Source organism: Jatropha curcas, chromosome 6 (genome assembly GCF_041381405.1).
Source record: "Jatropha curcas cultivar XTBG-Jc1 chromosome 6, XTBG_Jcur_1.0, whole genome shotgun sequence".
Lineage (NCBI taxonomy): Eukaryota > Viridiplantae > Streptophyta > Magnoliopsida > Malpighiales > Euphorbiaceae > Jatropha > Jatropha curcas.
Window position 1 is genome coordinate 2,738,840 of NC_143156.1, and position 15,652 is coordinate 2,754,491.

A 15,652-nucleotide genomic window follows, 5' to 3' on the forward strand; every position below is an offset into this window, starting at 1 on the left:
ATTGAAAGAAATATTTTATACTTATACATGGAAGGAGGAAGAAAAGACGTAACGACTTAGGTTACATTTATTTTCGGAAGACATGATGTTTTTTCTTGAAAAATATTTTTCAAATGATTTTTTTTTCGTTGTTTGGTTGTAATATTAAAAATTAGTTAAAAATATTAAAATTTTAACTCATAAGACCGTAAAAATATTAATAACAGTAATAGAAATTTCGTATTTTAAAAATTTTATTGTTAAATATGAGAAGAATACAGAAAAAAGTAAATTATGAAATATGTCATTGACCGATGATAGTGGACGATGGTATGAATTGGTGGTGAATGGTAAGTGATAGTAATAGCTACCGATGGTTAATAAATTAAAAATTATAAAGTTATAATAAATTTATTAATGTCAGAAAAATATTTTAAAGTCTTAAAAATGAGAAGTCATTTTTCTTCAAAATGATTTGATTTTTATTTGACCAAGAAAATAATTTCTTTTTACTTATTTTCTTGAATGCCCCAAACAATGAAAAATTATAAAAAAATCTCATCTTAGAGCTACATCTTCTTCCTCTCATCTCTCTCTCTCTCCTCTTTTATTATATTGCTACATCTTTTTATTGTTATTTTGTTATATTCTTCTATTAACCATGACATTTTTTTCCCTCTAAGAAACCCTAAAAATGCTTATAATTTTAATGAAAACAAAACAATAAATTACAAAGAAGTTGGGAAGATGATAAAAAATGGGTCTACCAAATACTCTTTTTTGGCCTTTAACAAAGAGATAAATTTTTAACCAAAAAGATATAAACTTTGACTAAATTAGACAAATGCATGTGCCTCTCCTACGTCCCCTTCCTATGTATATGTTCAATTGTTCCTTTCGTCGTTTCTTTTCAACCAGGTTGACCTATCTTTACAATGTCATATTCACTATTTTGGCCCACTATTTAGTTATATATGATACAAATTTTGCTCCGTTCAGTCATGAGTCACGGTACAAATATCTTTATAATTTCATAATAATTAGCAAAGATTTTTTAATTGTAAAGACTCCGAACTCATTCTGCTCACCGTTATAAGAAAAATTAACTAAACTATACATCTGGTTAGCCTTATTGCTATTTTATTTTTTTATTAAAAAAGAAATTTATAATCTTTTTTTTCTTTAATTGTTCGTTATTAAATTTATTAAATAAATATCATTAACAATGTGTTGATTAAAGTGATAATCGACTTCAACCCTCGAAAAAATGAGAATACAAATTTGATTCTCAAAAAGCGTGCTCCGCACTTTATTGGGAGCACAAAAGACTTTTACACTCAAGAAGATCGATTATACCCGAAAAAAAAATAATAATACCCTGAGTATAAGTTACTATTAAGTATTGGATTGATAGCAATAGCACGATGCGATTATCTCGGATTATCTCACGCATGTAAGATCCTTCATACCGTAAAATTTGCAAGTTTATGCTAATAGTTTGAGTTACTATTTTTTTTTTTCTGAAATCTAATTATTTAAATAAAATTGAGTATTTCAACTATTGTGAGGTAAGATAAACTTATTCACCGAAATTCAATTTTTTATGGAAAAATATTTTCCAAGAAAAATAGAATTCCAAGAAATTATTATAACAAAGTTTAATTATCGTAAGATAATCATAAAAATTTTCTGAGAAAATAGCATAATTATGACAATTAATATTACTTTCTCTGTCCCAAAATAAAAGTCATTTAAGTTTTTTTACAATGATTAAGGAAGTAATTAATGTTCCTAATAAAACAAAACCAATGATAATTTGGTTAAATTATCCTTTATCTCAATACCGATAGTTACTCTTATGAAAGTAGTTATTCTATAAGGATAACATTAGAAAAACATCATTTATTACTCCTTAAAATACTCGAAATAACTTATAGTTTGGAATAAAATAATCACACAAAAACGAATTATATTTTGAAACAAATAAATATTATTATATAATTTTAAAATGTCTTATTTTCTATAGAAATATAATTTTTTTCAACTTTTGGGACGAGAAAATACCGTCGTGAATGTGAAAAAGTAAAGATGAGACATAAATACTAAAAACTTTATTTTTTCTGATAAATTACTAATCAAACATTTAAATTTAACATCATTCAGTTATGATCTGATCGATCTTTCTACAAAATATAGAAAATATGGAGAGTGAAAGGTCTCGATAATATTTTTGACAAAAAAGTTATAAATATTCCGATCAATATCATGTCAATTAACTTTATAATAAAAATCCATAGTTGCGAAATCTTTAAACGAACATCGTGTAAAAGAAAATTACAAAAGAGCAATAAAGACTAAATGAGATTTGTTTGTCTCAAACCCTAATAAACATGCAAATCTAGAAATTGAAGACTCTAATAGATCCTTAATGCCATTTCATAGCGGTATTAATTGTTGGGTTAGTTAGTGGAAATGTCCCTAGCATTTTTCTCTCGGGATGAATTGACATCTAAACCGCTAAACTTTATTAAAAATTTTAATTTTTTTTTATTATTTTGAATCTCTAATTGTATGGATTCTGTACTATCTATCTATAGAAATATATAATTTTTTAAGATATAAATACTTATATAGCAATATATTAGAATTTGAAACTGATAATGTGTCATTTTATTTTTTCAATATAATTAATAATATTAAATGTTTTTCATTAAATAATGGAGTTACAAACTAATAAATTTAATGAATGATTTTATTACAATTAATATTTTTTACATTTAATAACTATTAAATTTTTTATAAAATAATTTTTTCTGTCAAATAAAACTAATGGAGTTATAATAAAGTCATATTTGATAAAAATTAATTGAATAATGTAGTTACATTAACAAATAAAATTAAAATATTGATTTCAATTCACTAAAATTTATTTCATTAAAATTAAATATTCTTATAATACCTCATCCAATTTGAACATATGTGAATTTTAAAGAGAAAAAAAAATAACTATATAGGTTGAATTACAATAATTTACTCACAATAGTTAATTGTGCTAATTAATATTTTAGTTCATTAATTGAGAATTTCAAAAAGAGCTTATAATTTTACTTTTCATTTTTAATCAAAAATACATAAACAAATTATTTACATTAAAGCAACGCAAATATAAATTACAATAATTTTATTAAAAATTACATTCAATTTAATTAAAAAAATTATATAGTCCGTACATCGTGCGGGTATATGACTAGTATTATATACATAACATAAATCAAAAGATCTTTAAATATGATTGTAATGAGACCGAAATAACATTAACACACATTCAATTACTCATTTATTTTTTTCTTTATCTTTTTTTTTTCATCTGGTTTTATTTACTCCTTTCACAAAGAGAAAACCAAACCATACTCAATGTAATACATCCCCTCTTTCTAAATAAATTGCCAGAACCTAATGCTTATTAGCTTGTAAGGTAATAAAAAGGATAAAAGAACAGGTTAAATAAAGAAAAAAGGTTAAAGTCAAGTTCAAAGTGCTCACTATAGGAGAAGGGGACGCGTTAATAGAACCCGTCCAATTTTATCAACATTTTCTTTTTTATTTCTTTGTCAAAGGATATGGTTCCCATATATCAGAGGGATCCATAACAAAATATGGCTGATTAACGCGTCCACCGACCAAACGCATTATTAACGCATACACCGACCAGACGCGTTATTAACGCGTCTAATTTTATCAGCGTTTTCCTTTTTTTTTTTCTTTGTCAAAGGTTATGGGTCTCATATGTTGGAGAGACCCACGACAAAATATGGCTGTAATGAGACTGAAATAACATTAACACACATTCAATTACTCATTTATTTTTTTCTTTATCTTTTTTTTTTTTCATGTGGTTTTATTTCCTTCTTTCACAGAGAAAACCAAACCATACTCAATGTAATATATCCTCTCTTTCTAAATAAATTGCCAGAACCTAATGCTTATTAGATTTTAAGGTAATAAAAAGGATAAAAGAACAAATCATAAATGAATAACACTTGCATCAAAAAAAGAGATCGACGTATAAGGAATCAATCCATATCAAGCTCAAAAGTTAAAAAAAAAAAAAAAAAATCATTTTCTACCGATTCAAGTGAATGTATATTTGACAAGTAATATTTTATGCATCTTTTTGTTTTATTTTTTTAATTATTTGATAAATATTTAATAAAACTTTTATACGTTGAATTGCTTAATAGAAGTAATTTCTCCACGTTGAAAGTGTTTAATATATATAAAATTTTACAATAAAAAACTCAGATAACATCTGCCATTTATATAATTGTTAACTTCCAACCTTAATCACTCGTCTTGATTAGAAAGCTTGCGTCAAGTCAGTAGCGGCAGATACAATACATTTATGATGAAAAAATTTCTAAATGACATCTAATTGTATTTGTTTAATTGTAAAAAATTGAGATTCTTATTTTTTGTTAATTATATATCTACATTCTATATTATCAAAAAGCTCCGTTTATTCCCAAAAAATAACTTTTTCTAAGGAAAATGTTTTCCTAATATTAGGCAAGAAGTTCCCATCGATTTGTTATGAGATGCAATTAGCATATTTATTATCCTTAAGAAGATAGTACATCTTATAAATCAATATTTAGACCCAATTGTCAATTATCAGGTAGGAATCTCTCAACATGCCTATAATATATCTAGTACATAATTGTGATAGTGTGTTATCTTCTAAGCAATGCTGCTGGAATTATGCTTTTGAACCTTTTCTTGATGAACAAAAGAAGAGCTGAGCCTGCCAGCGGCCAAGTTGTTACAATTGCAATGTATACAAGCAGCCAGATTGAAATCCCACTTCGCTTCGAGAGCTGACCCATGTATCTTCTCATAGGAACTATAAGATCATTGAGATTTTGATCTGATTGTTGCTTGTCATTAATTATAGGAGGTATTTTATCTGTCATATTATCACTCCTCTCTCTGTCAGAAATGGTTTCTTCTCCCTTCTTAACATGATCCCCATCTCCATTGCACGTTTCTTCTACTACACTGTCTGTGATGTTGCCCATTGCAGTCACCATTCCACCTTCCATAACATTCAAGAATGGTCCCTGATCAATTGAAGATTGCGGCATGGAAGTCGAGCTACACTCTTCCACCTGCAAGACAATACAAAGCAAAAATATTAAACTTGCAGCCAACTGGGACTAGCCAATTCCATTTTAGTTCAAAAGTTCACATTTTGATCTTGAATGCAACTTTCCAAGAAAAAAAAAAGATCTAAAATATCAAGCTCCTGATTCTTTTATGCAACTATATACACGCTCTTTTCTCAGGAAGAGTTTCAACTTTTCATTAATTCAGCCGGATAAAATATTAGGCTTCAACAAAATCCTTAATGCAACTTCAGCCTCTGTCAAGCTCAGGAGGTAAATGGACCTAGTGCCAGGTTTTTGGTTCAAATCGTAAGATAAAATATGAAAACTGCAATATGAGGCATGTCATGTATTCTCATCAGGTATTCTTCTGCTATTTTTATTTAGTATATTAGCTCTAAGCTATTGGTAAACTATTTTGTACCTTCTCTTTTCTGTTTCTCAATGGGCTAGAGTGCAAGACATGAAAGAATTCATCAACGACTCTCACCCACCTGCAAGTGAATGAAGAAATATATCACACCATGACTCCCATGCATATCGTACAGTAATTGTTTTTCACAATCCAAAGAATCATATATCATACCATGACCGCGCAGTTAGATAAACTCACGAATGGTCTCTAGCGCAACACGCCAATAACACATGTTGAAATACATTTGCACATGCATGATATACCTAGGTTCTAGGAAAATATGACAGGTCTTAATTCATGGAAATTTGCTTCTTAATTTTTATCTATCCCATTGGTTTTATCATTTTTCTGGGATAATTTACCAATATATCTCAAATTAAACAAAGCCACACAAAAAATACTAAACTTCCTTTGAAACAACCGAATAATTAGGCCAAATTGCAAAGATCCTCGTGAAACATCACATCAGTCCTAAGATGACACCTCTAGTAAGATCCAGAAACAGGCACACAATGGGATTCTCCAGGGCATGGGTTCTCTCTTTATTTTAACTTTTTCTTTTGTGATGGAAGAAGAATTTGTATTAACTATTATGATGCAAGGAAAATGTGAATATAAAAGGAAGACTAGGGGAAACCTGTCCCTCAATGTTGCAGAATACAGGATTTGCCTGAAGCAAAAACACGAGAAAGAGAGAGAAGCTGTAAATTGCCACAAGCTATTTACAGTTATACCCTCGTAATAAGCCAGGTGTCCTCCATGTTTTGTGGTGGCCAGGATAATGTTCTCATTCGCCCTAAAATGAATCAAATGTATCAGTTTCACATAAAACTAGTATCAACTTTGCAAATATAATGTAGTGACTACCAAACTATGTAAAGTAACAAAAATATGGATGTCTTTGATTTCGCCTGACATCGTGCTAGTATTGTTCAAATTTTTTAACATATTTAAGCAAGCAAGCCTCACCATTGGGATGTTTAAATGTATCTGCTATACTAATGTTCCATTTTGCTCATCAAAATCGTTTTGTACATCCAAGAGTTTTGACAGCAAGTATACAAAAAGTTTAAAAAAAGATCATCCTTCCAGTCTGATTGATGGCACTAGTGTAGGTCAGTACTCAGTAGGTGCAACATCATAATGTCAGGTGGCCAAAACTTGGACCAATGAGCAAATTTTTGGACATGTTGAAACTTATTTAAGGTTAGAAATACAGTCGCTTCAATGGTTTCATTATAGCTTATACATAGGGATATTCAGACATGGAAATGACACTTTGGAACTTCAAATTAGTGGGAGAATCGTCAAATGTAGTGCGTGACTCCTGAACATATATTCATGCCCATAGTTGTAGCTGAATCCAAGTAACCATATAGAGGAAAAGTTTAGGAAAGAAGGTTCCTGGGCATGTCTTTTTGTCCTTCACAACTATGGTTCACGAACAACGCATTCATGCCTTGGTGCATTTCACCCAAGGATTAAGAAGCCATTGCTGCCAAAGCTAAAACTTAATGCCTAACAGCTCATGCTAGGCCTAGTGCATACTTTTAACACTACCAAACAAGTTTCCTTCAAGTAATGCCACAAATAGAGGATTCTTACTCCTTACCTACATTCATCCCATGGGATGGCTTCCCTTGTACAAACTGGATCATCCAGTGCGCTCACACACAGGAGAGGCAAGGATACATTTCCTATAAAATTCACACAACTAGAACGCCTGTAATATGCATCTACAGTCTGAGAAACAGCAGAATCCTTTAGTCAATCAGGGGATATAGAAAAGCAACCATCTTTGATTCGGGGAATGAGAAAAATGGCTTTTACCTCAAACTTTGCAAGAACTCGAGTTGCATGTCTGTCGAAGTCTCTAACTGAACATGACTGTCAAAGGGTAAAATCACATGTAGTCGAGGAACATTCAGAATAGAAGTAGACCATTTACTTGGTCCATGGAACCCCTCAATGATTATTTTTATATTTACATGAGCAAATAGATGAATGTTAAAAAGTATGTACATGATGGACTTTGTTTATAATGTGGAGACTACATGTCATGTATACATACAATTGGGCTGTGGAATAAATAAATTTTATATATGTTGTTTTTGTGGGCTTTCTTCAGACATAATACTGCCTATAGGCTACTATCTTACACTTATTTTCCACTAATTGATCAATTTCTAATGAGACCATGAGGCCATTTAGTGGTAAATATGTCCTCTGGAATCTCTGATCAATCAAATCCTACAGAGAACGTTTACAACCTACAAGCCACATTTGATTTGAAGGAAATAGGAAAACAAACACTTCCATTTACAAGATCAAATAGCTTGTGACCATCACAATTAGTTGCCAATTGCAGACAATATCTGGGATAAGACAGTTTTCAATTTCGATGTATACTAACTGTTATTACTGTATCTGGATGTATACTAACTGTTAATACTGTATATGTTAACATTTTATTTGGATGTATAATTACTGTTAATATTGTAAAAGGATAAAAATGATTAGATCAAATCCAAAAGGTCATTTCTCAAATTGTACCATTTATTTAATTGCCATGAAAAGGTCATTTCTCAAATTGTACCATAAGATTATTTAATTGCCATGACAGTTTGCTGTTTTTGGAAAACAGATGAACTGAGTGAATATTCAGCTGTGTGTAACACAATTACTAGAGTTTAAGAAAGAAATGCAAAATACCAGCTCAATGCCATTCCAATCTACTAGACGAGTCAAGACAGATTGATGCCTGTAGGAAAGTATAGACTGAATGTAAATTAAAAGAAAAAGAAAAGCAAAATCGTAGTCTATAAGAAATCTTTTACATTTTTTATTTAATCATTATATATTGTATACAGCAGCAATAATAAGAGATTCGAGTCAAGAAACATAGAGGAAGAAGAAATGTAGACTTACAACTGCGCATATGCCTTCAGGCCCACACTTAGCACTCTATCATATAATTTCTGCACAAGCCTGCGGTTGATGAACCTGTCACATATCTGTAAAGCAACCAATATAATATTCACTTTAGCACATTAATCTCATAAACATTAAAATTATGGAATTTCCAATAGGAAAAGCAGTTAATGGCAGGTTCAGGTACCTTGCCTGGAGCATATATCCAGGAAAGGTTTTATTATTTATAACATAAAAACACAAATATTGATATTTTATTGGCTTTTTATTCTATAACTTTATTCTTTTCTTTGTAAATGATCAAAGGACATCTTGTCTTTGATACCCAAAAAAACAACCGAATATTTGATCATTTCAATAAGGAAGCAAAATGCTGCATTTCTAATTCATTCATCAAATATAATCTGACTAAACTTTTTCAAAATGCTGCAGTTGTCCCACCACCCGCTCATGATAACACATATATTTGTAAGAGACCAATGTAAATAAAGAGAGAAGGTTTCTTTCTTTGCATGAAACACTAGCTTTTATCATCCACGTTAACAATTGCCTGAAATGGATACTGGAAATTTGGAACCCAACTACGTCATCACACTTTCAATCATATAACTTCAATTTTTTTTTTTTTTAGGAGATAAAAAGAGTTTATCATATCTATAGATGAGATTTGAACCCTTAAGAAGCTAAAAAAACTAAGAGGTGCATATCAAAGCACCAATATCATCGCACAAACTAATTCAGTACGTAAATGCAAAAAGCATAAGAAATTTTGTGATACATAGCCCTATTCAAAGGGATTTGGCATTTGACAACATCACACATATGAATGTACTAACCAAAAGGTCCCATGGAGAGCAAATAGCAGCAGCGCCAGTAAGAGGAATATTAACCCCATGCTCGCCAAGATATTTAACCTGCAAGAAGTACTCCACCATAATAGAAAAATGAAAATATGTGCACATCAAGTGCTCCAGAGTTCCAGTTATACATAAAACTATAATAGTCACTTATATAGAAGGATGAGGAGGCCGATGTCCAGTTTTCCTTTTCAATCCAATCAGAGCAGTGACATTATATCAATCTGTTCTTCAACTTTAAGAAATGATGGGAATTACCTATTCTTTAACTTACTGTCATTGAGAAAGTAAGACAGCAATCTGGTTTCTAGCATTTTTTTTTAGTTCACTATATTTGGTTAAAAATTCTGCCCTCATACCCACTCAAGTCTCAAGTAAATAGTTGAATTAGGAGGAAAAGAAGTAAATCAAGGGAAGAAAAAACAACAGTGTAAAAAAGCATTACAAATTTACAATGAAATAAAAAGTTTCTTTTGGTGTCTATTTCTAAGAGATTTAATAAATATAAGTTCTAAATAAGTCCATCCATGAAATGTTTAGTTTGCTTTCAGCTTCACCATTTAGAACAGTCCAAAAATGCATTATACATTCAAGCACTATGACCTTTCTGAATTTTAGAAATGGAATATATAACAATCTCACTGGTAAGTTAATTCATCAACAGAATTTGTCCATTAACATAAATACATAATGAAACTTTGATGCCTCCATACTCAAAATTACACGAATAAATTTGAGTAGGGAGGGGGAAGATCAGGTAATTTGCTTACCAGAATATTGGCACCAATGCTAGTTCCAACAGCATATAGAGGAGCTTCAGGATATTGACAATGGATATGATCGATGATACTCCGAATATCCTCTGTCCATCCAGCATTATAGAAGCAATCAGACTGACATAAATATTTACAACAAGACAACTTACTAGTCAACAATTAACACCACTCAACATCCAGACAAGCATGGATGTATAACCACACAGACAATGAATGATAATTTAAAATTAAAAATATGTTCAAGTTACTTAAAATGTTGGACAATTTATCACTATATGTAATGATGAATATGCTCAGAATGATGATAAGACCCTCATGAATAACTTCATAACCTAACAAAATAATCATGCACAGAATCACCTCACAGCAGAGAAATTCAGAAAGGGCAATTTATGAGTCAAGTATGCTTTTAAATGAACAAATTCAAACAGCATCCAATGAAAAGCCATTACTGATCATAAAGTATGATGTCCTTTCTACCAATGTGAATCTGTATGAGAAATACATATGAGGAACAGAGAGATAGAGACTAGAGACCAGTCCTCCATGGAGATTGAAAAGGAAAGCATTACTTAATAAGAAATCAAAAAATTGTAAGCAAATATATAATACTCACAGTAATTGATATGCCTCCCAGTCCCCGATGATTGCTCACGACAACGTTCCAACCCTGCCTTGCCATTGTGAAAGCAAGATGCTTTATATACTGTTATACAGTTCATTTTTATTAGATATTAAAAGTAGAGGAAGATGAAGTTAACAAAGAAAGAGAAAATATCACCAAAGAATGAGCATGTTAATAAGTTATACAGGTTTTATGTCAAGAGATAAGGGAAATGAACACGAAGTTTGGTTTTATCAGTTGAAATATGCGTGCATAAATAATAATAATAATAATAATAATAATAATAATAATAATATTAGTAATAATATAGGAACACATTGCAAAGGATACAGAAAATGGAAGGAACTCACAGCAGAAGCAGAGTCGCTAGTTAAGCCAGGAATCACTATTAAAATTGGAGTTCTATCATCTTGAAGAATGGAATCATTTTTATCGGAAACACCTTCAACTGCAAATCATGGTTGTAAGAACCAGAGCCAAATACTTAAATTTTGTATGTAACTCAAAAGTCATACATCTTGAGATCAATTTCTGTTGTAATATTTTCAACCAAAAGAAAGTGAAGCTGTTTTTAAAATGACATCTAGCATTAGAAAATTATTGACCTATTTTATCTGAAGCTAGACCATACCCTCTATTGTTAATTATTTTCAACCATAATCCTCCTAAAAATGCAAGCATATGATATGAAATGAAAAAGATAGAGATGTAAGTGAAAGGCTAATAGCTAAAGGGTAAATGGCATCAACTTTATTGAAATTAAGGCCTAGAATAAGGGGTTACAACTGAAACTAACCATCAGAGCACATTAGCCAGTCCAAAGCAAGTGTTCCTCCATCTTTAGCCTTGAAAATATGTCTGAAAATATACATATTAAAATATAAACAAGAAATAAAATAAAACTTGATATATGTGAGGGAAAAAAAGTCAATGCTACCAAGTACTAACCTTGTATAGGCAAAACTAGGAGAATTCCCAAAAAGACTCAGGAAAGCTGTTTGGAGATGAGGACTACATAGCCACGGCGTTGGAGAAAACCTTTTTAAAAAAATGCAAAACTTTGAGTTGCAATATTAACAATACCAAAGCAAGAACATTGAAATCAGAAAAATGAAACAAAAAAGTTACAGAATTTGACGATGGAAGACTTCACCTTCCATGAATAATCGGACACTTGGAAGCAACAGATTGGTAGAGCTCAGAGGACAAATTGCATGTGAGTAACACAGGATCGCCTCTAAACCCAGTGAACAAATAGTCAAAGAAATGAATCTCAAGGAAGTTGTAGAGGAAAAAGAAGAGTGTCAATAACAGGTATAATAGATAGTGATGAATTGGAATAAAGGAAAGAGCTTTGAAGAGAAGATCGTAAGGTGAGACTTCTAATGTGTTGTTGTCCATCGGCTAAGTGAATTTGAAAATTTATCAAGAAAGCAAATTTTTTAGAGGGAGTTTTTGAGGAGAGAATGGGCATTGGGTAGCATGTGGTGTTGGGTGATGGTGAAGAGAGAGTGAATCGATTGGCTGGTTGGGTTCCCCAGAACGGTTTTGTCGTATTTGACCAGTTTAGCACGTTTCTGTGAGAAAGTTCATTCTTCATTGTGAAGGAGAGTGCAATGTTGAAACTTGAAATGCGGCTGAATAACCAGTTGAGACGATAGCCGTTTATAGAAAAATATTAAACGACAGTCCAATGTGCCTAATCTGTCTGTTTTGCCATTAAGTGTCTTTCACATTCAAAAAACCTTTGAAACAACCACTACCGGCGCCACAAACGGCAGTAAAACTTGTGTCGTAAACCAGAGCCAATTTTAACTGGAATCAATTTCTCCACTGCCGACTGTAGCGCACAATCAACTTCTAGCAACAAACGACTCATATGCATCTCTGCACCACCAAATTCACACACCAATTCCACCACTACCGAACGTTCATAGCCGCCAAGATCAAATGGGTTCGTGATGCATATCTAGACGCAGCAGTCTCTGAAGAAAAAGACCTTAAACAAGCCATTTCTATCAAGAATCAAATCCTCTTTTCTCCCTCCAAATCTCTCCCCCTTTCCTCTCTCTCTCTTCTAAAACCCCACTTCAATCTCCCAACGACAGCTCTCAAATTTTTGCAGAAGTATCCATCACTGTTTATTCAATTCCAGCCCTCTCCTTCTCTCCCTGTCCATGTCAAGCTCACTCCTTTTGCTCTCTCAATCCACAAAGAAGAACAAGTTATTCATAATTCTTTGACATATAGAGATGATGCTGTTAAAAGGTTAGCTAAGCTTTTAATGCTTACTAGAATAACTAGATTGCCTTTGCATGTCATCGACAGATTTAAGTTTGATTTGGGTTTGCCTCATAACTATATTACTTCCCTTTTATCTGATTATCCCGAGTATTTTCATGTTTGTGAAGTTCAAGATTGTTTTAGTGATAAAAAATTGCTTCACCTAGAGTTGGTTTCTTGGAGGGATGAGTTATCTGTCTCTGAAATGGAGAAAAGAGTAGCACATGGGGATATGAAAAATATCAAGAAAGGTGAGCGCATTGGGTTTCCTTTGAGTTATCCTAACGGGTTTGATTTGAAGAATAAAGTGAAAGATTGGGTTTTTGATTGGCAAGGTTTGCCATATATGTCACCTTATGAAAATGCCTTCCATTTAAACCCAAACGGGGATCAAGCAGAGAAGTGGGTTGTTGCTGTGTTACATGAGTTGTTGTGGTTGCTAGTGTCAAAGAAGACAGAGAAGGAGAATTTGCTTGTTTTGGGAGACTATTTGGGGTTTGGACATAGATTTAAGAAGGCTTTGGTACATCATCCGGGGATATTTTATGTTTCGAATAAGATTAGGACACAGACTGTGGTGCTTAGAGAGTCATACAGGAAGGATTTTTTAGTGGTGAAGCATCCTTTGATGGGAATGAGATTTAGGTATATTCATCTTATGAAAAAAGCTAACAAAAGGCCCATTAAATCAATCAGTGGAGCTTTAGGTTCTTGGTCGAAAAGGCCGGTTGCCTCATCGATCAATGAAGGGTAGGAAAGAATAGTGAGAGATAAAAGTGAGAAAGAAGAGGAAGCGAAGTCAAATGGCTCTTTTGATAATGAATTTCAGGACTTGGAACATTCTGATTCTGAATTTGAGGATGCAGAAATGATGAGCCAATGAAATTGGAATCGTGAATTGATATGCTGATAACTGATAATTGGTATCATGTGAACCAGGAGGCAAGATGTTGATATCAGTACGTTGGAATTTTGCTTCAAATGGTCCAATTGGAAGTTGAAATCAGTTTGACAAAATTCTGTGAAAACAAGAAATTGAGCTACGGAATGAAATGAGATATATAACCAATGGATCAAATAAAAGAGGGAAAATTGTTGAATTATGGTTCTTTATGCCCACCTGTTACAGCTTTTCGGATGGTGAGTTCCCTTCTTCCTCTGCATTCTTTATTTGTTTTAATTGGAAACTGTCTACTGGGACCATGGCTTTGAGATAAGTTTGCTTCCTAGTTACCCGTGAATGCTTATGGATGTTTTTCAATGTGGTTGAACCAACTGCTGCTGTTTCATTTTTGATAAATTGACATTCTGCTGTTTCAATGTTTTTCAATGCTTATGGACAAGCAACTTGAGTTGTTTTCTTCCAGATGGTATAGATTTGAGAGCTTTTTGTTGTGCAAAGTCAAAATGTTAAACATGAGCTTTTTAATGACTTTTTGTATAATGAAGCAGAGTGATTTCACTAACATTTGAATTGGATCACTATGACCTTTTGGCCTCTATTTAAAGATTGCAGCGGATTAACTATGAAGTTCTACATGTGTTACTTTTTTGTCAATCTTTGGTGTTATTACATAGCTCTTGATTAGATGGAACCATTAAGAATTTATGATCACATCACACTCACAATCATAGTATTAACTTGCTCAGGTTGTAGTTGAATACCTGAGTGGTGTCTAATTTTTCTATCGTTTTGGAAGTGTTTCCTTTTCCAAAAGTGACATGATTAAATGTGGGTCTGTATATTAGGCTTCTTCGTTTTATCAAGTTGTGGACTTATGTATCACATGGAGGTTCCTAGTATTCTCTTTTGGCATATGTCTCCCAAATTCCCAGTGGCTCAAGTGTGTTGGCGAAGGTTGCTAGAGGCCAAATAAAGAAAGCAATCAAACCCAAAGAAAGCTCAAAATATTTTCTCCAAGCATAAAGAGCTAATCCTTATTTCTCTCTTTGCCTATCTTACTGCAAAAATTGACCTCTTTGGATTTCACTGTTCATCATGCCCCTCCACTTTTTTCAATATATTGTATAACTGCATTATGTACCTTGATTTTCAGCTTATTTGTCTGACTTCATTACTTATTTGATGGCTGTGCACAGTTGACATATGTAAAAGTCCAAATCTTTGATTTTATAGTCTTTAAACAAAGAAGCTTGGTGTTGAGCAGGAAGAAGTTCATCTTTGTTGTTGAGACTGAGCTTCTGAAAAATTTTTGTATGGCTCAAATTGAGATACAAGCTGGGAATGAATATTGCATGGTTTGTATATATATCTAGTTGAAGAACTTGGAAAACCCAAAATGAATGTGTGCATTAGGCTTTATGCTTGTGCAAAATGAGAGGGGCATTAATATTCTTTATTTGCTTTAGAGGTATATGCTTCATCTTACCATTTTTTTTACCTCCCTGTTACATTTTTGAAGTGAGCCTTTTTTTATTTTCTCTATAATTTTATTTATGGATCTTCATTGTTATAGTTTTTATACATTTCTTTTGTTTAGTTAATGGATATTGTTCATATACAAAATTGCATATTTTAATTAAGAATTGTGCTTGGTACTTTGAAATTACTAAACAAAGGTGAATGCTATTTTTTGCAGTCCTTTCTTGTGCTTTACAATTTG

General features: G+C 32.0%; 1 protein-coding gene and 1 pseudogene across 3 annotated transcripts; one reads left to right on the plus strand and one right to left on the minus strand.

Annotated features, from left to right (window-relative positions):
- Positions 1-4,563: 4,563 nt before the first annotated feature.
- Positions 4,564-12,146, minus strand: LOC110009047 (uncharacterized). 2 transcript variants are annotated; one of them, XM_089722547.1, is made up of 14 exons: positions 11,899-12,146; positions 11,694-11,783; positions 11,542-11,603; positions 11,096-11,193; positions 10,737-10,790; positions 10,115-10,237; positions 9,324-9,401; positions 8,485-8,570; positions 8,269-8,317; positions 7,387-7,443; positions 7,169-7,299; positions 6,194-6,352; positions 5,566-5,635; positions 4,564-5,144 (listed from the first exon to the last, which is right to left on the minus strand). In XM_089722547.1, the coding sequence occupies exons 1-14, from the start codon at positions 12,144-12,146 to the stop codon at positions 4,710-4,712; spliced, it is 1,740 nt and encodes a 579-aa protein (XP_089578673.1). In that variant the 3' UTR covers positions 4,564-4,709. The 2 variants fall into 2 exon arrangements, with proteins under 2 accessions (XP_089578673.1, XP_089578672.1); XM_089722546.1 differs by having other exon boundaries at positions 10,737-10,826.
- Positions 12,147-12,624: 478 nt separating this feature from the next.
- On the plus strand, positions 12,625-15,429 carry LOC119370211 (protein WHAT'S THIS FACTOR 9, mitochondrial-like; annotated as a pseudogene). The gene is made up of 2 exons (XR_016321222.1): positions 12,625-14,168; positions 15,129-15,429. The product of XR_016321222.1 is annotated as a protein WHAT'S THIS FACTOR 9, mitochondrial-like (transcript).
- The last annotated feature ends 223 nt before the right edge of the window (positions 15,430-15,652 follow it).

What these genes read in the sequence shown, in the direction of transcription:
- LOC110009047 (XM_089722546.1), bottom strand. Translation starts at nt 12,146, where the DNA reads ATGGACAACAACACATTAGAAGTCTCACCTTACGATCTTCTCTTCAAA. An exon ending in GCATTGGTGCCAATATTCTG is followed by an intron (nt 9,402 to 10,114) that starts GTAAGCAAATTA and finishes TACTTCTTGCAG; the next exon opens with GTTAAATATCTTGGCGAGCA. An exon ending in GAGTTCTTGCAAAGTTTGAG is followed by an intron (nt 7,300 to 7,386) that starts GTAAAAGCCATT and finishes GCTGTTTCTCAG; the next exon opens with ACTGTAGATGCATATTACAG.